This window comes from Cryptomeria japonica, chromosome 1 (assembly GCF_030272615.1).
Source record: "Cryptomeria japonica chromosome 1, Sugi_1.0, whole genome shotgun sequence".
In the NCBI taxonomy this organism is placed as follows: domain Eukaryota; kingdom Viridiplantae; phylum Streptophyta; class Pinopsida; order Cupressales; family Cupressaceae; genus Cryptomeria; species Cryptomeria japonica.
The window spans coordinates 20,292,692-20,316,180 of NC_081405.1; the positions used below are offsets into that span (position 1 = coordinate 20,292,692).

Here is a 23,489-nt window from a genome sequence, read left to right on the forward strand (position 1 = left end):
TTATGCTATTGAATTTTGAAAACTTCAAAATTTTCATCATTGTCTTCTCTTCTTGAGTTGAGAGAAGTAGAGTTGAAGCTTCTTTGTTAACCTTTTCCATTTACACCCTTCTCCTTGCTCTATTCCTAGAGAGATTTATTATTATTATTATTGAAGAAATGCAATAAAAAATTACAAGAAGACAGTCACCAAACTATCAAAGAAATTACAATATAATTGTCTGTAATAAAAACATATTGCAGCATTACAGATATTGACTATAGTTCTAATATAAATTGAGAACAAAAAAACATATTGAAACATCATAGAGATTGACTATGGTATGAACATTACATGATATTCCAATAAACAACTAGGTTGTCCCAAAATTACAATTAGCAAATCCAAAATAACAGAGTGGTTGAATCATGAAATATGAACAATAGGTAAACAATAGCCCAAAGATGAGAAAACCAATTGAACATAAAGGAGTAGCAGTCATTTTTGCAAAAGAGGCCTAAGTCCTTGAAGTACACGAATCTTCTTAATTCTAAACAATTGATCAATCTAACATTTGATACACTGAATTTGAAAATCCATCTTTAAGCACTTCATGGAATCTGCCTCAATTGAGAGAAGAGAAAAGTAAGACAAATAAAAAATGTCAAAGTTTTAGAACTACAAATTTCTCATGAGCATTATCATTATTAAAAACTGCTTTACATCAAACTCTCCATAAATGCAATAAGATTGTTTGTTGAACTATAAACAATAACAATATTTTGGAGCCCAATACACTTCTTTCTAATTAAGATTATGATAAAAAATAGCAGGCAAATAGTGAAACACAAAGTTCCACAATTTCTTAACAAACTGGGATGAGAGTTTTATAATTTCTTAATAAACTGGCATCCCCAAAAAGTGTGCCTCATATCTTCATATTTTTAGCAAAAAGAACAATTAGTGGATTGGACCATAATGCATTTCAACCTGCCACTAACAAGCAACTTACAATGTATTATCTTTCAAGCCACTAATTATGCTTCTGAATTGATTCTTGATTTCTAAATTTGAGTGGAAAGTTTTGTCCAAAAATTTTCACTAAATTATCAATTTCATTTCATGTTCAAGCGAGATTTCATGGGCAGAATAGGAAGCAACTACAAATAATATTGTTTAAGGAAAAAAAAAAACAAAAAAAAAAGACTAGATGATAATCATAGTCAATCTTTGAAAAAATTGCATTGAATTGTGGTACAAAGCTTCATAAATAAATCTGGCACCAATGATTCCACAAAGATTATAAATGACTTGTATTTATCGCTCAAATTAAATTGAGATTTAATAAGATGTCATGATATAACCAATTCAGCATATTAAAATCTCAAAGATCTCCAACCTTATTGATACTTTTTTAATAGAAAATAATATTGTTTTGAAAAATTTAAGATCAATTGCTACCATGATACAAAATATGTTTGTTCCCATATACATATTTCCCTATGACATTTTCCTTTGTTTCCATAAACTTTTGACAAAGTGCATAGGCTTTTATCACACTATTTTCTACTGTTGAAGTGAAAGGTTAAATTGGAGATGACCACCTTGACAAGTTACTAGACAATCTTTTGTTTACCCATTTTTTGATCTCAAGATTTATACTCAATCCATCATTTATACTTGAGCAGAGATGCCCACCCAAAAGACCCAGCGTTTTGATCTTTCTTACCTCCATTATTTCTCTTAATTTCAAGATTCACCTGTATATAACAATTATTTCAACTTCTTTTTGTTTGCTATCACATTTTTCCTTTTCAACTTTTTAATGTAGTACGCAGGTGCAGCTATGGTGATGTGGACACACGTTTGGCAACATCTAGGATCAGAAAGAGTTGCTTTCTACTAACCACACTTTCGACTTTAAAATCTGTGTCCTATTTTTCAGTTCTTTACAACATTTATTTTGTACAAATTCAAAATCTTTTAATCCTTTGATTAACTCAGCACTTTGCACTTTATAGCTTTATTTGACTAAAACTTGTTTGAGGCAGACACATCTGGTGTTCTAAATGAAGAAAAAATATTAATTTTGTCGGTAACATGACTTTTATTTGTGCTTACCTAATTTGAGATTCACTGAAGTTAAGCGTTTTGCTAATTAATGCTTACTTAATTTGAGATTAAGCTGAGCTTTTTTCATCATGAAACTAATGGAAATTTCAGGTAGGTAATTGAAAAGAATTGTTATCTATTCCTTACCCCAAATGTGAAATTTGGAACTGAATGAAAAAAATTTAAAAGCTACACAATTACATCATGTTCTATGCGACTGGTTAACTCCATTTTCTGCTTAATTTTAAGCAGTTGGAGTGTTCCAATGCAAATTTAAAATTGTTGGTAAAGGATAATTTAGAATCTTTTGTTATTTAAGTAGAGCTGCTATTATTTACGAATTGAAAATAACCCCATGTCCCCATGCGGCTGCTTATGAACATTTTCTGCTTAAATTTAAGCAGCTAGAGTGTTCCCATGTAAAATTCTTATTAAGGGAAAAGGATAAATTGGAATCTTTCGCTATTTTAGTGGAGTAGCAGCTGCTTAAAAAATGAAAATAAGCTTTGAAAAAAAAGGGGGGCTAGAAATAAGCAATGACTGCTTATTGAAAAAAAAGACACATGGCTTCACCATATTTTTTTGCTCTCCTATTTACTTGCCTAAAATTTTGCTTATGAATTTTATTTGTAACAAATACTATCAATAATTTCATTACAAAATAATTTAAGAAGATTGCATAAAAATAAGGGGCCATTTGACTATCCATGGGGCCACCTGCTCCACAAATTACTCCTTAAAAAGTTGAGCCGCTGCTGCTAGCCAAAATAAGCTAAGCAGCAGCATGGGGACATGCCCTAAGCTATGAGAAAAAGGAGGGCTGGAAATAAGCAGCAACTACATATTGCCAAAAATGCCACGTGGCTCCACAAATTTGTTTCCCTTTTTTTTTAACATTTTATTTCTAATTTTTACTTGTGCACAAATTATTAATAATATTATAAATACCAATTTTAAGATTTCTCTTAAAAATAAGCAAAAAAATAAATACTCATGGGACAACCAGCTCCACAAATATTTCCTAAAAAAGTTGAGCAAACGCTGCTAGCAAAAATAAGCTAAGGCTGGGGTCTCATGGAGGGGGCTTCCTAAAAAATAGAGCAGGCGTTGCTGAGATTTTTTAGGAAAATTTTTAAGCTGGTGGTCCCATGAATTTTGTAGTGTAGTCCAGCTTAAAAATTTGGGAACATGCTGTTGGTCTCCATGTGACAAAAATATTTAGTCACTATTATAGGTCAAAATTTACTTTTGATGTCAATAGGCCTTTGGTCTATGGGTGAAATCAGATGGTTTACACCAAGTCCGGCAGAGATCAAGTCTTGCTGAGTGCAAAGTTCCGGACATCATAAAGGATGAGGCCGGCACGTGGGAATTTGACGGAATGGATACCCCTCAGTTCTTGACTCTTAGCTGAAGAGGTTTCAGCCCATGATTTGTGCCCCATATCGGATAGCTAAAATGACCTTACGGATACCCTTCAGTCCTTGACTCTTAGCTGAAAAGGTTTGAGCCATCATATCAGATAGCTAAAACGATCTTATGGATACCCCTCACTACTTGACGTTTAACTGAAGAGGTTTCAGCCCACAGCTTGTGCCCCATATCAGATAGCGAAAATGACTTTATGGATGAAAATCCTTCGATAAAAAAAGAAAAAATCTACTTTTAACAAATTTTCTTATGCTGATCCACCACTTAAAGAGATCATTAGGATACAATTCCACAGAATACAGGGTGTGATATATAATTTTTTTGATTTGAAGCTCATTATAGCATTATTTTTGTAAATGAACAAATCCAATCATGGTGCAATACCAGCATCCCTCAAATTGTTAAGCCATTGTGTAGTTCCTCCACAGATTTTAGACTGGATTAATGTCAATAATCCGATAGCGCCAACAGCCACAATTCTGCTAAAGTTCACACATTATACACAGCTGATGCACATACTATGCTCGAAGACCAAAATCTCGAGTCATTTCATGATAATGAAATTGTCTGTTATACGGTCTCTAGCAAAGAGAACATAGCATTGTGATGCCCTGTCCCTGAGAGAACGTGATAGAGGCCGTGGAAAGGCTGTTCTGAAATTTAGTTCTAGAATAAAAATGTCAGTTTGAATTGCATTAGATGTGAATCACATTCCCCAAATATCCATAACTATTCAAGAGTAAGAATAGCTTTTACTAGATCCAATCTCTTTTATGCCCATTATATCATACCATGAATTTAAGTATATATATTTTTATGGAATAATTAGAAACTAAATAGTTGAAATTTCCATTCTTGTTTCTGATGTAAAATCTATACCACCTGTACAAAATCTCCTTTCCAAGCTTCTATTTATTTTTCAGAAGTATCTTTACATAGCAAATCCCAGGTTAAAAAGATGAATCTCCTCAAGGAATTACTTATTGTACCCCAGGAGAGAGATTTTACAACCCTTGAAAACAGGGGTTGGGAAACCAGGGCAAATGTGATACGACTATACTAAATACATATCGTACATTCCAGAGATATTTCGCATTGACACAAACTACTAGATGAAAACTCTCTCTGAACTCAATCTGGCAGAGATCCACTATATCATCTCTGTTAACAACATTAACTCATACTTTTATTGCACACTCTCTCTCAAATACTATTTTGGATATGCCAGACCAGATTCTCATTGTGTCAAAATTAACATCTCTTAATAAGTATTCCAAGATATGAAACTGGAAACGCCCATGAAAGTAACTCCAACAAATAATCAGAGTTATCATTACTTAGCCTCTTTGCCTTCACTGGCGGCTGTGGAGAACTTCCTTTTACTATTGAGCAACTTTTCTAGTTCTTCACGACCACCCACCTCTTCTAGTTCCTGTAAAAGCCCACTCATCCAAATTAAAGGTTAAATTCCCTGCATCCAAAATCCCAACTATATAAATAATTCAACAAAACATATTTGAAAGTAACAAACCTGAGGTCCAAGGAAGAGACCATATGGTACACCATCAAACTTGTCTGCATGATGAAGCTGCAGTTACAAATTTCAATTAAACAAACTTAATGTGAGATCTATTCAATCCCTGTCAGAGATCTATATGCAAAGGTGAACAACAGAGATTGACTTCCTGAGCTACGAGGAAATGATCCTTAAGGGCTAACCTGATGTGCAGCTGCTACCTTGTTCAGATAAGGAAGGTCAGCTATTGGCCCTACAGGAAAACGTCGATGAACAAGCCCATCATGGACAAACATATATGCCATACCAAAACATGTAATGCCGAGTCCCTGCAAAAAGTATAAAATGGTTTATCAGACACATCATTAATCCCATGAGGAGCATTTACTAAATCAAATCTACAAATTGGAAGCAAAAATTCCATGGCATGATGGGATTGATACTAACATGCCTAAAATGCTATTATTTAAAAGATATTAACATACTTATGGAGTAACTCTGCATAATATTTTTTGTCATTCCAGTATGTTCCATGGAGGAATCTCAAGTTATCAATTGAACAAACTTCAAATTTCTAGCATAGCAGTATACAAGATAGAAAGCAGTTCTTACAGCTCCAAAGCAAAGGCCTGGCACGAGGCCTTTGTTAAAGAATCCATAAGCTACTAAGGAAATGGCAGGAACAGCGTTGATGATGGCAAACACATCATTCAGCTCAAAAGGTCCTTCTCTAGGCTTGTGATGAGACTGCCAAAGAAAGTGGATGTTCAATGAGAAGAGACTAATAGAAGTTAACCCATTCGGTAAGTTTAAACTGTAAGGCATCGATTTTATACCTCATGCATGTGCCACAAGGAGGCATGCCAGAGAGCTCGGTGAGCCCAGCGAGCCCAAAACTCCATTCCAACCTGCATAGATATAGTTGAATTCGGCATCAATTAAGTGTTAAAGAAAATCAAAGACCACTGTTTTGACAACTTCCAAAACCTTCACTGCCTTCTAGACTGCAAAAAATTCAAAAAGCTGAAAGGAATGCTCAAAGATATAACTTGCTTGAAATATTCAAAAGCACTTGATCTTGGGAACAAAATAGGGGAATTTAAAGGAAGCCACAGCTCAAATCCTTCAAGGCATGTTACATACCCACAAGCTCAGTTTTTCATTTTATGCTGGAAAGACTCATGCCCCAAATGCTACTACACACTTATTAGCCCTAAACTAGCAGTTAGCAAAAGGAGATAGTACGTGGAAGGCAGAGCCTTGCAGCAAAATTCAGCATACGTTCATTTCAACAAGTTTTCGAAATAAGTATGCTAGTTTGAAGCCTTGTAGCCATTGCTGCACAGGTAAAGGAGTTACCCAAAAGCTGTGGAATACAAAAGTACCATCCCAGGCAAACCCTCTTGGGTATACCGAGACCTTTCCGCTTTTACGTTCAAAGGTCTGGGATTGCATAGCCTATGGCTACTACCGTGTATTCCATGCAGCAGAATTTCTTAGCCAAGCTTTGAACTCAAGCAATCTAAGCATGGACAGCCTTTTAGCCCAAGCCTGATCAGCTCACAACCACACTAACAATAAACTAAAACATTTAAACATATCCCGTACAATCCAAAACCTCGCCTCAAGAATCGGATGCTTTCAATACTAAAATTACCCAATGTTTTGCAACATGCCTGAACAGTAAGCATTTGGGATTTTGTGAAAGATTGACGATTCACGGCTGCTTATATACACACAAAATCCAAATCCATAACTTGAGAAGGCGAATCACGCATTAAATCAAAACATTTAAACCAAGTTACCCAAGTTCCCGACACCTCTCCCCATAGATTGTTTCCTTCAAACACTGACTTGCAAAATGTTTTGCGAATGTCTCAGAAGTTTCGAACAGTAACCAGAGACTGGCACCAACAAGCAAGCAACATACATAAACACAAAGAATTTGAGATTTGATGAAACTGAGTTCAATTAGAGTTCAATAATCTGTCACAGCTCCAAACAAGCACAGGGAACCCAAAACTCAAATCCACAAATTGAGAACGCTAATACACTAATGCAGACAATGTGCGCACATACCGTGGCTCCAGCTGCAAATAGAAATGTGCCCAACATCTCCGTGAAAGGAACATCCTCGCCCTGCAAATTAAAAACCAAAAAAAATTAGAGCAAAACCCCAGACAGAAGTACCAAAAACCGAAACAATAAAATAAAATAAAAATTTGAATTACAATAAAATAAAATATCAACAATCTACCGCATATATATATATTCTCTCAAATCCAAAATTAAAAAATACATAAAATATTAGGAATCTTATTCCATATAATACTGGAAAAACAAAGGAAAAGGTAATGAACAGGAGTCGATCACGGGACCTGCATTTGCCAAACAAATCTGGAGTAAACTGCGCCGGCGGCCATGCTGGTAATTCCAAGACTGGAAGCCACCGCCGCAAACAAATAAGTATACCGCTCCGCCTTTTTCCTCGCGGCCCTTTCCGTCAACTGTTCAACTCCATTCTCCACACTTTTCCTCAAAGTCTCTGCAAATTCTACACTCTGCGCAGCCGAGCCCTCACCTTCGGTCTTCGCCTCATGTTGGGCATTTTCACTGAGCACAAAACATACCCTTCCCAGCCTCATCTTCCTTCTAGAAAGCTTAAAACCACTTCTACACAACCCAACATGTCTTCTGTTAATGAAGGCTACCGTATTGTGAGAGACAGGTCGAAGGATCGAGTCACGGTAAGCCAGTCCATAGGGGCACGAAATACACGCCATGTCCGTGCTGGTTAACAGAGCTGAGTGCTATAAATTGAGACCTGGTTAGGTACTTGTGTGATTCGAAAGCTTGACCTCTGGTTGAGGAATTCAAACCTGAAGTTCCTTCTTTTCTGGTTTGAGGTGGCGCAGGGAAATTGGGTATTAATAGCCCCCAATGCGCTCCTACTTTTCACAATGAATTTCAATCACCATTGTTATAAATACAATTTCTTCTGCATCTTATCTTTTTTTTCACAGATTTTGCCTACGTGTCAGACTGGGCTTCCTTCACCACATTCCTCTATCTCAACTGTGTATTGGGTTGCGTGTTTGTCCACGTATTTAACCTTGGTGAGTGCTCGCTTTTTTTGTTTTGTTTTGTTTTGTGGGCCTCTTTAACGGTGGAACGAGAGCCATGTGAGAAGCAGCATGTGTCCATGTGCTTTTCCTTTGGCAGGGCCACCATGTGCCCACCCGCTTTAACGTGCCTTGAGCTAATTGTCCCCCTTCAATTTCCCTTTACCGACAAACTTAGGGTTTTTCTAGATTGTAGAGATCAACTCCTATAGGTTTGTCTCTCCTAAACATTATTAAAATTTTTGACATTCTTTCTATGGTCAACTTATTCAAAAAGGTCTTATTTCATGTTTCAATAATAAGATATATAAAATTGTGTCTTGGTTCATTTCGTAGAGTCTGATTCAAAATGTTGATGCAAAAACTCTCACACAATCGAATTCAGAAATTGTGAATTATGAACATAATGGATTGTGGAAATCTGATGTCATTAACTAGAAACTAGTTATTTAGTATCATTTAGCTATTTCTGAATTTGATTTTGTGAAAAAAAAATTGCATCAACATTTCAAATCACACTTTGAGATCCGTCATCGGAATGATAGAGAGTGCTAGGAGATGTATAATTGTAAGCTTTATACACCTCTTGGCACGCTCTATCATCTCAAATGATGGATCACAAAGTGCGATCTGAAACGTTGATGCAAAAAAAAATCACATAATCAAATCTAGAAGCAACTAAATAATATAGTTATGGATTGTGGAAATCTGATAAGATTAGTTATTTAGTGTTTTCAAGAATATAATTTGTTGTAGTTGATAAGTGTGTAGTGTAATGATTAATGCATGGTGTTGTTATTTTCACAATCAAGGTTCAAACTTCTATTGAAGGTTATTATTGAGTATTTGTGTTGGGATGAGGTCCCAAATATGTGGCCTCACCAGTTCATAGCTTTGACCAAAAGCACTTAACCCCCAATTTAATAGAAAGTATAAAATTTGTCGCAATTCTTATCTTCTTGATAAAGGTAAATGATTTGTTTTAATTAAATACAATTTCTGTTATTTAATTTGATAGAAATATCTTCAATTTTTTTGAATAATTTGTTCTTTGAAATTGCTAGTCAAATATAAAAAATAACTCCCATGGTGGCCAAAAGCTTTTAATCTTGGAACAAAATAAAAGATCATAATTCATCGTGTCTTCATAATATTTTTATATAATTTGTATTAACTCTCATCTTCTTGTTAAAGGCAATAAATATGTTTTAGTCAAATAATTCTTTATATTCTTTAAAATTGATAGAAATATCTTCAAAGTTCTTGAATAATTTTGTCTTTCAAATTTCTAGTCAAAGATAGAAAATGACTACCATGTTGGCCAAAAGCTTTCACCTTGGAACAAAATCAAAGACCATAGTTCATCTTGTCTCCACGATAATTTTGATTTTGATTTTGATTGGATTACTTTTTGCATTAAATGAAGTTATAGGTTGAAAAAATGATCTTTTGATAAAGTATATATAAGGTGCATAGTATTTTGGTTAATTTCATTTTCTATAGTTTTTCTATATTTTATCCCACATTCCACTTTATTTAGAGTCTTTTAGTTTGAGACTTTCCATATTCACCGAACATGGGTGGTTGTAATCTTCTAGTTTGGAAGATATTACAAGTTGAGTCACCTCAACACCTGTCATGACTAAATGATGCTTGTTAATATGTTCTTAGTTTCAAGAACATACCTAAGCAAAGAAAAGTAAAATACCTAAGAAAAGAGAAACGAGATCACTCAACAATATGATAAAATGTTAAAAGGAACAAAATAAAAAAATTCATAATGAAATATAACAAACTACTATATACCAAAGAAAATGAGACATGTGAATACTCAAATAAAATGTGCCAAAAATAATAACAACATTGATATACTAATATGAATAATTTATTTAATATATAAAATAAATTAATTATAATATATTAAAAGAATGAGAGAAGAAAAAAATAAACCTTAAAACTAAAATAAAAAGATAAGAAATAATTGAGAAATACTAAGGTGTGATATCAAGAAAAACGTTTCAGAGTGTGATGAAATATTGATACAAAAAAACTCCACACAATTGAAACTAGAAACAATTTGCAAACAAATTATGGATTGTGGAAATCTGATATCATTTAGTTATTTAGTATTTTCAAGAATTAAATTCGTCGTAGTCAGTAATTGCATATTGTGATGGTTAATACATGGTGGTGTTATTTCACAATCAAGGTTCAAAATTATCAGGGGTTATTATTGAGTATTCATGTAACTCGAGATGAGGTCCCCTATTTGTGGCCTCGCCAGTTCATAGCTTCAACCAAAAGCATTTACCCCCAATTCAATAGAAATTATAAAACTTGGCATAATTATTATCTTCTTGATAAAGGTAGTAGATTTGTTTTAATCAAATGCAATTTTCACTTCTTTAATTTCATATAAATATCTTCATTTTTTTTTGAATAATTTTGATCTTTGAAATTGATAGTCAAATATAAAAGATGACTCATATGGTGACCAAAAGCTTTAATCTTGAAACAAAATAAAAGATCATAATTCATCGTAACTCTATAATATTTTTATATAATTTGTAGTAACTCTCATCTTCTTGTGAAGAGCAATAAATTTGTTTTAGTCAACTAATTATTTATATTCTTTAATTTGATAGAAATATCTTCAAGTTCTTGAGCAATTTTGTCTTTCTAATTTATAGTCAAATACAGAAATGACTACCATGTTGGCTAAAATCTTTAACCTTGGAATAAAATCAAAGACCATAACTCATCTTGTCTCCACAATAATTTTTATTTCTATTTTATTGGATTGTTTTTTACATTAATTGAGTTTATAGGTTGACAAAACATTCTTCTCATAAAGTATATATAGAGTGCATAGTATTTTGGTTAATTTCATTTTCTATAGTTTTTCTATATTTCATCTCACATTCCACTTTATTCTTTAAGACTTTTTCATATCCACGTAACATGGGTAGTTGTGATCTTCTAGTTTGAAAGATTAGTTGTGATCTTCTAGTTTGAAAGATATTATGAGATATAAGCTAAGTCACCTCAACACCTATAGTGACTAAATTATGCTTGTTAATATGTTCTTAATTTCATGTTTGTCTATAATACCATCTCCTATTAAAAGCAATAAACTTGTTTCAATCAAATAAAGTTTTCCATCCTTTAATTTGACTTTAAATATCTTCAAAGTTCTTCAATAATTCCATCTTTTGAATTTATAGTCAAAACAAAAAAAATGATCACCATGTTGGCCAAAAGCTTTAACCTTGGAACAAAATCAAAGAGCATAACTCATCATGTCTCCACAATATATTTTTAATTTTAATTGGGTTACTTTTTTCATCAAATGAATCCATAGGTTAAAAAAATGTTCCTTTGATAAAGATATATAGGGTGCATTGTATTTGGCAAATAACATTGTCTATAGTTTTTTTATGTTCCATCTCACATTCAACTTCATTTATAATCTTTTAATTTATTATTTTTGGATATCCGCCTAACCGAGTGAGTTGTAGTCCCCTGGTTTGAAACATACTCCAAGGTACATAAGTTGAGTTAATCACTTCATTGTGAAACTTGAGGTGATTGTCTCCCTTCAATTTCCTTTCACCGGTAACTTAGAGTTTCTTTTGCATTTTAGAGATCAACTACTATAGGTATGTATCTCCTCAACATTATTAAAAATTTTGGCGTTATTTGCATGGTGTGACAATTAATACTTGGTGTTGTTATTTTCAAAATTAAGGTTCAAACTTCTATTAGAGTTTATTGTTGACTATTCATGTTAGGGATGAGGTCTCCTATATGTGTCCTCGCCAGTTCATAGCTTCAACCAAAAGTGTTTAGCCCCAATTTAATAGAATATAAAATTTGTCATAATTCTTTTCTTCTTGTTAAAGATAATAGATTTGTTTTAATCAAAAACAATTTTCTCTTCATTAATTTGATAGAAACATCTTTGAATTTTTTTTAATAATTTGTTCTTTGAAATTGATAGTAAAATATAGAAAATGACTCTCATGGTGCCCAAAAGCTTTAATCTTGCAACAAAATAAAAATTATAATTCGTCGTGTCTCTATAATATTTTTTTATATAATTTGTAGTAACTATCATCCTCTTGTTAAAGCCAATAAATTTGTTTTAGTCAAATAATTATTTATATTCTTTAATTTGATAAAAAAAAAACTTCGAAGTTCTTGAATAATTTTGTCTTTCGGATTTCTAGTCAAATATAGAAAATGATTGCCATGTTTGCCAAAAGCTTTAACCTTAGAACAAAATCAAAGACCATGGTTCATCTTGTCTCTACAATAATTTTGATTTTGATTTTGATTAAGCTATAGGTTGATAAAATGCTCTTTTGATAAAGCATATATAGGGTGCATAGTATTCTGGTTTATTTCATTTTCTATAGTGTTTCTATATTTCATCTCACATTCCTTTATTTAGAGTCTTTTAGTTTGAGACTTTTCCATATTCACCTGACATGGGTAGTTGTAATCTTTTAGTTGGGAAGATATTATAAGTTGAGTCACCTCAACATCTATCATGACTAAATGATGATTGTTAATATGCTATTATTTTAAGTTTGTATATAATACCATCTCATGTTAAAAGAAATAAATTTGTTTCAATCAAATAATTTTTTCTATTCTTTAATTTGACTTTAAATATCTTCAAAAAAATTCAATAATTGTATCTTTTAAATTTATAGTCAAATACCCACCATGTTGGTCAAAAGCTTTAACCTTGGAACAAAACCAAAGAGCATAACTCATTGTGTCTTTACAATAGATTTTAAATTTTAATTGGGTTACTTTTGTCATCAAATGAATCCATAGGTTGACAAAATGTTCCTTTGATAAAGGATATAGGGTGCATTTTACTTGACAAATAACATCAATCTATAGTTTTTCCTATGTTCCATCTCACATTCCACTTCATTTATAATCTTTTAATTTATTATTTTTTGATATCCACCTAACCTAGTCGGTTGTAGTCCCATAGTTTGAGAGATCAACTGCTATAAGTATGTATCTCCTCAAAAATATTAACACTTTTGGCATTCTTTGTATGGTAAACTAATTGGAAATTATTTTCATTGCAAGTTTAATGAGCTATGTAATGTTTCCTTTCCAAAAAAATGTTGTTACTTTAATATTAATCAACAAAAACACTTAGTTACTTAGTGTTTTTAAGTATACAATCCAATGATAAATATGTGGTATTATTTTTCTTGTAATCAAGATTAAAACTTCTATTGGAACATTATTGTTGAATATTCATGTCGAGGATGAATTTCTAATTAAATAGAGAAATTGGCTACCATGTTGGCTAAAAGCTTTCGCTTTGGATTAAAATCAAAGAATGTAGCTCTTTTTTTTATCAACAAAGGGTTGAGGCCGGAAATATTATATTTGTATAAGAAGAATATACATAATAAAAAATTTTAAAGTAGTTTGATAAACCATGCCCAAATGAAATATACATGAATTACCCAAAAATCTATAGGGGCATAAACCAAAAAACCATCTTCAAAATGTAGAGTATGATGGATACCCAGAGGAAAATCTAAAACAAAGATTGAAAAGGCAAACTAAAAAAGCCTAACCTGGCCATGATGAATCTCAACAAGGTTGGAAATTCATAATGTTGGAGAAGAAGGACCCGAAGCAAGCGGGGAAGGACCAAAAGCAATAGAAGTGTCCACCCAATGGACAATCGTCGAGATCTTCTTACCCCAAACTAGTTTTGAAGGTTTTGGAAAGCAATCAATCTTTTTCGTTGGCTCAGGGCTCCCATTAGCCAAGACGTCAGTTCTCCTTCCCAATTATCTGCTCTCTCAGCTGGAGCTAACTCTATCAGCCCATGGAACTTTAAATACTTCCTTATCCAATTTTCCTTGGGGGTTTTTGTCAATTTGAATATTGCCTAGAGGAAATTAGCATTCTCTCTTATGATGCAATTCCTTTCTTTAAAACTTTTTTGATCCTCAAAATATAAAATGGGAAACTTAGGGTGAGGTTTCCCATTTTTTATAGTTACATTGAAATCTATTAGCAAAGGGATGGTCAATTTCTCATCAATATTCTCCAAGACATTTCTCAAACTGCCTAGAAAATAAGCCTTGAATTCTTTTCTGTAAAGCTTCTTTATTTTTTCTTTAGGCAAGCCAAAGTGGAGGAGAGTAGCTACAAACACCGCCAAAATTTTCATATTTACCTTGTGCTTGTGGTTTGTTATCATAAACATATCTCCTAGTATTTTTTTAACTGCTCTAGTAATGACAAAATGTGTTTCATTGAGAACCTCCTTCATCCTTTTTTCCATAATTTCCCCTAAAAAAGCCATCTTTCTTTTAGATGAGAGAAGCCGAATGGGGGAATCCATTGATTTTGGTCCTCTCGGGCACTTGCAGTCACAAAGAAAATCACCTATAACAAAACCTCAAAGAAGAAACCTTTAGCTAAAAAGAGAAAATTCGATATGAAGGATTTGAAATATGTCTAATAGAAGGCTTGTCGAAGAAGCTAAGAAACATTCAATTTCATATAACAATCCACTTTATTTGCAGTCTTTTAGTTTAAAGTCTTTTCCATGTTCACCTAACTTAGGTAGTTGTAATCTCCTAGTTTGAAAGATATTATGAGTTATAGGTGTAGACACCTAAAACTTGCACAAAAAATTAAATGAATTTTATTCATTTAATCAACATTTATTCGTCTATTAATTAGCCTAAGGTTTAATTAATATCCTTATCAGACTATTAATCAAATTAAACACTTGATTAAAATCCATTTCTTCTAGCCTAACCTATTAATTAAAGTAAGGTTTGATTAAATCCCCTTTAGCCATTTAATTGAATAAATCTTATTTATTTAATTAAAACCCCTTTTCCCTTTTAATTGACTTTATATTTTATTAAAAATCCCTTTGCATTTAAATAAATCATTATTTATTTGTGAATAGTTCCCCCACTTGCAAAATCCTACAAATGCAAGTTGCATCCTTTTTTCGCTAAAATAAATCTTTTTATTTTATCTAAAATGCCTATTTTCCTCCACTTGCATTCTCCTACATTTTTCATTAGCATGCTAACATTCTTCTATAACGTCTCTAACCCCTCATTGAAAGTTTATGGGGACTCTCAATTAGTTATCAATCAGATCAATGATGACTATCAGACAAAGGACGATAAGTTGATGCCCTACAAACACATGGTGGAAGACTTCATGTTGGATATTATAGGAGTATTGTGTAATGAATTTATTCACCAACTCATCGAATGATCTGATAGCAAGTGTGAGTTTTGACAACCACTCCATTGTTTGTCCTCCCAAACTTCTTGGGAATATCCTCATCATGTATGTATCATTATGGGCAAACTCCAAGCTGACAGTGCAGAATTCCCTAACGTGATCACAGGGATCACTCTTACTATTGTATTTGTCATACTTTGGTATATTTGAATTTGGTGGGAAGGGCATCATGTTTAGCCTTCTATCAAAAGGATAAGGACAAATGTCCTCCAAAGAATACCTCATCATAAACCCTTGCTGCATATACTTCATTTGTCGTTGGAGTGCTTGGAGTTGTTGTGTGATGTTGGTCAAGGGAACATTTTCTTCATTGGACCTTCGATGGTGGGCATCCCCTTGTTCACTAACATTGTCATAATTATGAGTATCATCTCAGTTGCAGGTGTTGTCTTGATCATGTGTGTCATCTTTCCTTGTTCTTGGGATCCTTTCAGTGGTATTCCTTGAATTCTCCATGTTAAAGTCCTCAGGAATCCCGACTCCTTTACTATTTAGCATGAGGAGGTATTTTTGTTTATCCGATTCTATAAGCCTTTCCATGAGCTTTTGAAAGGCGACACTTTGTTGGCATTGTTGGATGAGTTCCTCGGTGATCTCCTCTTCCTTGAAGATTTTTTGCATTAATGATAAAATGATCAAAAATTAATGGCCAGATGATAAAATGATATGGCCTTTCCTTAAAGAATTTTTGCATTAATGATAAAATGATCAAAAATGATATGGCTAATTAATGTGAGAGTTAGGTGTATATTGAGTCTTGGAGATAGTTGTTGCTTTAGATGTGCTCCCCTTCAAGACATATTTTTGGGCCCTTGTTGTCACATTCACCAACACATGTTCTTGTTTGTCCTTGATTTTTATGGCATTCACTTGATTGTCATATGATATGACTACTTAATTTTGAAATTATATCCCATCCATTGAGGACATTTCTGATTTGTATAGGACTAAGGTTAACTCTTGTCTGTTTTATGCAAGCAACACTCAGGTCTTCTTGGTTCAATAATACCTTGATGCTTGTGTCATCTTGGAATATCAAAATCCATGTAAGTTACACTTAGGTTGTTATGATTCAATTATACCATGACACTTGTATCAACTTTCAACAAATCAAGGCTCGATGATGATTTTTTGCATTAATGATAAAATGATCAAAAATGATATGGCATCTATGGAAAGGGGATGTCATAAATATGATAGAATGACATAAAAATCATAGCTCTTGTACATCTTGATTTTAGCCTACTTTCCAAAAATTAATCGAGAATGGAATCCCAGGACCTGATCAAGCCGAGTCTAAGCCACAACATGAAGAGGAACTTACCATTCAAAGGGTGGAGACTATTTATGAACAAATCCAAAGAGCACAAACAAGCACAAAACCTGAATCAGCACAAGCCACAAAAATTGTATCGATTATCAGTGACCTCTTCTCACCATACAACAATCCTGTTAGATTCAGTGGGGTAACCTTAGATAGTGATTCTGAAACAGACTCCAATGAGTATGAATGGGACACTTGTTCTGATGTCACTGAGGACATTGAGGTGGATACAATCCGTACATATACACCCATACCTTCTTAAGGACAAGGTTCGAGGCCTAGATCATTTGAATTTGGACCACTACATATCTATGAGGCTAGTGAGAACAAGCAGCGTCAATACGAAAGAGACAATATCGAAGAGAGTACCATCAAAAACCTTGATACTGTCATAGAATTTGATACATCCAATGACAACTATGATAATGTCTTCATCGTGACTCTTACAACGACAGACCTTGACCCACCAAACGAATCCGTACCTCTCATATATCCTGAACTTATAGACTGGGAACCACCTGAACACATCAAGATACCAACATTTCAAAACGATGATGCCATTATCCAATACCTTTTCTCAGTAAACCCAGAAACATGCTCCACCAGTGAATCCCATAACGATGTCCGCAATCAGGAGAGTGCCAAGTCTCTTAGTCACAAAATAAACAAAAGACAAAATCGAACTATTTAATGGCAATATTAGATCATAAAAAAGTAAAAACAAAGGATGTATCCAATGGTGAAAACCTCTTTGAGGTGCTTGAGGATGAGAGACTTGACACTCTTCCTGAACATTATTAGGAGAGATCCGATTTAAATTATTTCATTACCACATTGGGGATATCACCGTCATACCAATATTGGAGATATGATTGCACTGGCAATTTGATCAAAATAGATGACAACATTGAGAATGAGAATGCATATTAAGCTTTGCATTAGTTGCATTATCTTCATTTTAATATGCATTTAGTGGCATCTTCATGTGTATTATCATTTTTCATATCATATTAAGATTGTATTTAGAGATATGTGTATATTGAGTCTTGGGGATAGTTGTTGCTTTAGATGTGCTCCCCTTCAAGACATATTTTTGGGCCCTTGTTGTCACATTCACCGATGCATGTTCTTGTTTGTCCTTGATTTTTATGACATTCACTTGATTGTCATATGCCGAAATAATTCTTATACATCAAGTGAATATCATTAAATGATAAAAAATGATTGACACTCTTGTCTGTGAAAGTAGGCAATCTTGGAGACATCCTTAAGTTTCTTAGGAGATATCACCTTCTTGCATTCTTGTTATGAAGTCTTGGGGATACTTGTTGGATGACATTCACACACATTAAGGAAGGTGATATGATTTAAATCATAGAATGATCCTGCCAAATGTATTTCTACTGTTTATTATCATTTTTCATATCATATTAAGCTTGAGTATCAAAATGAAGTATCCATATCAACCAACCATATCAACTTTTTGATCGTAACAATTATCCTACCAGTTTGCTAGGAAATGTCCTAAGTGCTAAATTCATGGCAATATCATACATGCACCAACATAGGAGCTACAAACATTCACTACATCATGGCCTTTTTGCCAATGGGGACTCGACCTAGTAGGAAATATTCATCCTTCCTCGTCAAATGGACACAAGTTTATCATCATAGCCAATGAGTACTTCACCAAGTGGATTGAGGCAGTTCCATTAAATATAGTTACCGACAAGCAGATAGCTTCCAAGTTGTTTGTTTTGATATGATAACGACTAGAGAAGGATTATCATATCTCCTAAGAAACTCAAGGATCTTGGTTGTTCTTAGCTAGGATCTTAGCATACAAGGATATGCTTCTCTAGTCTTGGAGACGTCCTTGAATTGCTTAGGAGATATGATAAGCAAAAATCAATAGCCATAAGTAAGCATGCATTCTATCCGAAATGTATTCTTGTCAAATAAAACATCTTGCAAATAGATCTTTTGTTCAGTTGAAATCAATTCAAGTCCGTGATGTCTAGCCTTCTTGCATTGTTGTAGTCATTGTTGGTTGTTTTTATCCTTGTTGTCTTACTATATGTTTGGTCTATTGCTTAAACCCACAAGGCGAAATACCCCCAACGAGGTCAAGATTTTTCCCACTTGTTGTCGATACTATTTCGATATGGATATGTACACTAATCACCATGCCATGGTGGGATATGATTCAAATAATTAGGGACAGTGACTATGTTGATAGTATCATGCTAACCCCATTGTCATGCTAGCTTAATTCATAACATTGTATATCAATTTCATAGCAATATCCATGTTAGCCTAATTAGCACATCATAAGCTTTCAATTTGGAATCAAACTTAGTTTCATATTTTGCATTCCATCTTACATTTCATCTCTTCATATCATTTGGTCATCCTTCCAGTTGAGGATATCCTTGTATGGAGTGGCTGCCTCCCAAATCCGACTACCTGACCCCAGAGCCACCTACACCACCACTAGGAGGATTTCTCCTGGGACCCATCACACCCTCACTGCCTCTGCGTCTCTGGGAGCCCCCGCACTGAGAACTTGCAGCATAGTTAGGGGCACGACGATCGAGTGGCACAACTTGAAGGTGCAACATCCTATAGTACTCATCTCGCGCGATCTGATCAATAGGACTCCTAATGGTGTCCCTTGTAACACCATGTGTTGTTGCAAGGTCTGCACTGTATCCTATGTGCGAGCTCACTGCTCTATCTTTGTATCTCTCTCAATAGTCACCTGTGCTACCTGCACCGGTAATTGAGTAGTTTGTCCCTGTGCCCATATTAACTACGTCTGGAGTCTTTGCACTAAGGACTGTAATCCGCCTATCTGTGCCTACTGCTAGTGCGAAGGCACTGTGATCTGAATTGAGGGAGGTTGTGGTGCCTAAGGGACTTGTACTGTTGGTACCTTTTAAGTGATCACTTGTCATGTGGCTGGCGGGGGCATGCCCAATCTCCTCTGTCATACCAAGGGCTTCAAATCCTCCTCTTCCTCCTTATTAAGGCCCATACCGCCCAATCCTAGCCTCCCACCACCCAACTCCTCCGACTTTGTCTCCTCATCGGATCCATGATCATAACTTTCCTCCTTGCCTTCGCCTCCCACTGTTGCTATATCCTCTTCCTGTACGGGGCCTCCCTGAACTAGCATATGTCTCCATCCACCACCCCTACCCCTCACCCCCTGACCACTGGATCCTGCTCTACCTCCTCTCCTATCTCCACCACCATCCCTACCTCGGCCCAAACCCACTCCTTGATCTCCTCCTCATCCTTTCACCACTCTCTCCATACCTCAGCCCCCTCATCATCCTCCATCGCCACCACCATCATCATCATCAACCACCTCTAGTGGTGGTATCGGCTCTCCTAGCCCTGTCAATCGAGGAAAAAGATGGCTCACAAAGTAAAGGGCATAATCTTGGTGCATGCCCGCATTGGTCACTGTAAGCCTCATATCCCACACAACAACAGGAAGAGAGTGGAACTCTGCACGGGCAGTGGGCCAGCGTCCCTCACGGGGATTCGTGACATGGTTTAACAACCTCCTGTGGATTGTATAAGTCTAGTGGTTGCATCGGGCATTGACAGGTCGATCTTTTGGTGCAACAACAACCCTATCTTGTAACAAGTGGTATCAGAGCTTGGTCACAAGTTTGAATCACGCAGGCTGCGACGAGTGACGTTGGGAGGGGGATTGTTGGCAGTGGGCCAGCGTCCCTCGCAGGGATTCGTGACATGGTTTAATAGCCTCCTATGGATTGTATAAGTCTAGTGGTTGTATCGGACATTGACAGGTCAATCTTTTGGTGCAATGACAACCTTAGCTTATAACAAGTGGTGTAATCCAAGGGTGGTCCCCACTCTACTCTCTCCTTATACACTCTCACATACAAGGTTGTCCACTATGGCATCGGTTGTCATCGACCAAACTATCAGTCTCTACCACATAGGGTGTTCGCCCAATCAAGTATCAACTCTATAACAAAACTAGCACCTATGTCGCATCCTCAGGCCAAGGCTTGCAATCCAAATATGGGCGCTAGACCACTGCATCCATGTCATATAATGTGTGCCTCCAATACTCTAGCTTCCCTATCATAGGCTTAGAGGCTTCTTGTCTATACATATATAGATAAGGGTACCCAACTGGTTGAGATCTCTGCATAATGGGGCGCGTAATGGCTACATGCTCCCAAGCCCAAATCTAAAGCAATATACACCCTGCTGCCAGACTGGACCCCCGATCCCTATCATGCACTATCTGGGTATCTCATGATATAAGTGGGCCAAAACACATATACCCCACGCATACCGAATCCTCTCTCGTACCATCCGTCGAAGTGCATGACTCCATCCAACTGATAATTCATGTGATCTCCTATCAGGAAGGAGGAAACCAACAACCAAACCAGCTAGAACTGATGGAAGTGGGGCATATCTATCTACCATGTCCTGCCAACCCACTGAGTACCTAGCAATATAAGGATCACCAAAAATATCTCAAAGTGTATCTGTCTCCAGTCTCATCCAAATCATATACAACCAGCTCGCCTGTGATCAGAATCTGCAGAATCCGATAGACATCCTCAAGAGTAATAGTGATCTCTCCTGTTGGCAAGTGAAAGGTGTTGTTCTCATTGTGTCATCACTCCGCTAAAGTTGTTAGAAGCACTTTGTTCTTATGATAGGAAGGCATGTGCAACAAGTGAATCAAACCACAAGCCTCGAGCACCGCTCGATCATCGTCTGTCAATCGAATACGTAAGGAGAGTGTCTTCGGGTATCGCTCCTGAAGCTATATGACACCTAAGTCTTCCTATATCAACACATGAGTCCCATATTAGTTTTGCCTATTCTAAGAAATCAAACATCAAACCTCAATAAAAAAGGGGCACCTATCAAAGTAACGACAGTCGCGCCATGACACAAAGAGTTTCAAATCGGACACTCTTGACAATTAGGTGGTTTCAATTTGACCTATCTATCAATCAATCATTCAAGTCTCATACCGAAACCAAGTCTCATATAAAAAATCAATCAAAGTCTCATATCACAATCAAAGCATCATATTGAAATCAAGTCTCATATCGAAATCCAAGTCTTATATTGCAATCAAAACATCATATCAGAAATCAATCAATCCAAGTCTCATATTGAAATCAGGACTCATATCAAAATCAAGCAACATATCGAAATCATTCAATCAAGGACGCCTATCAGGCATCCTATTGACAATCGACTCATATCGAATCAGGACCCATATCGACCAATCAGGACCCATATTGACCAATTGGCTCATATCGACAATCAGGACCCATATCGACAATCAAGACCCATATCGACCAATCAAGACCCATATCGACCAATTGACCCATATGGACAATCAGAACCCATATTGACATATTGTCCCATATCGACAATCGACCCATATTGACAATCAGGACCCATATCGACAATCAAACCATATCAACCTATTGAACCATATCGACCTATTGACCCATATCAAATCAAGACCCATATCAAGAATTGACCCATATTGACTCAAGACCCATGTTGAATCATGACCCATATCAACAATTGACTCATATCGACAATTGACCTATATCAACTAATGATCCATATCGATAATCAAAACTTGTACCAACGTGACCTATATCAAAATTTGATCCATATTGACCCAACTTATATCAAACGATGACTCATATCGACTCTAGACAAACTTTTTGACATCGCCCATCTCAACGGACGAAATCAACGCCTACCAACACATCGAAAAAGTGCCAAATATCATAACGATCCTAAACATCAAATTTGCATGTGGCATAATTTTCCAAAATTTCAAAAAACTCAAAACTGTCATGTATGCTCTAAAACAGTCAATGTATGCATTGTATGATTTAGCGTATGCGCTAAGCCGTAAAATGTATGTACTATTTAATCAAACAAATGCGCCAAACAAAAATTTGAATGTGCTACGTCATACGACGTATGCGCTAAATTTTATTTTAAAAAAGGGAAAAAACCCTATTCGTACATGCGAAAAATTAGAAAATCGAACTTACTGGTGGGTCGTACTCCGATGGTCGTTGGAATCGCCAAACACGCTCAAAACGATGGTTGTGGTAGGGGGCTCCATTTCTTCTCTCCTCTCAAAGCTCCAATCTCCAAATGACAAGTGCACAAATGAGGTGGAAATGGGCCCCTTGACAGTTTATATAGCCATGTTGACGCAGGTGATTGTGCTGCCTCGGTGGACGTGTGGGGCATGTACGCGCTATGCCCACATTAGTTCTTCATCAATTTTAAAATATTATTTTTAATAAAATTCATCGACAGATAAATATCGAAAATTAAAAAAATCCAAAAAAAAATCCAATAATTTAAAAAATCCAAAAAAAAATTGAAAATTTAAAAATTCCAAAAAAAACGAAAAAATTCCAAAAAAATCAAAATTTTTAAAATCGTCCAAAAAAAAATTCAAAAATTATCGTGCATCGCGACACTGCCCCAAAAATCGTAATTTTCTCAATTTATTTCCTGAGGGGCATCGACATCAATTTCATATCAGTCTCATATCGACGTTAATTTCATATCAGTCTCATATCAACACCGACTTTATATCAACTTTCCATATCCAGGGTTTCATATCGAC

General features: G+C 35.3%; 1 protein-coding gene across 1 annotated transcript; it reads right to left on the reverse strand.

The window, feature by feature from the left end:
• Window positions 1-4,407: 4,407 nt before the first annotated feature.
• LOC131031200 (beta-carotene hydroxylase 2, chloroplastic) lies at window positions 4,408-8,114 on the reverse strand. The gene is made up of 7 exons (XM_057962246.1): window positions 7,417-8,114; window positions 7,118-7,177; window positions 5,875-5,946; window positions 5,651-5,785; window positions 5,242-5,367; window positions 5,054-5,110; window positions 4,408-4,954 (listed from the first exon to the last, which is right to left on the reverse strand). The coding sequence occupies exons 1-7, from the start codon at window positions 7,819-7,821 to the stop codon at window positions 4,856-4,858; spliced, it is 954 nt and encodes a 317-aa protein (XP_057818229.1). The 5' UTR covers window positions 7,822-8,114; the 3' UTR covers window positions 4,408-4,855.
• Between the last annotated feature and the right edge of the window lie 15,375 nt (window positions 8,115-23,489).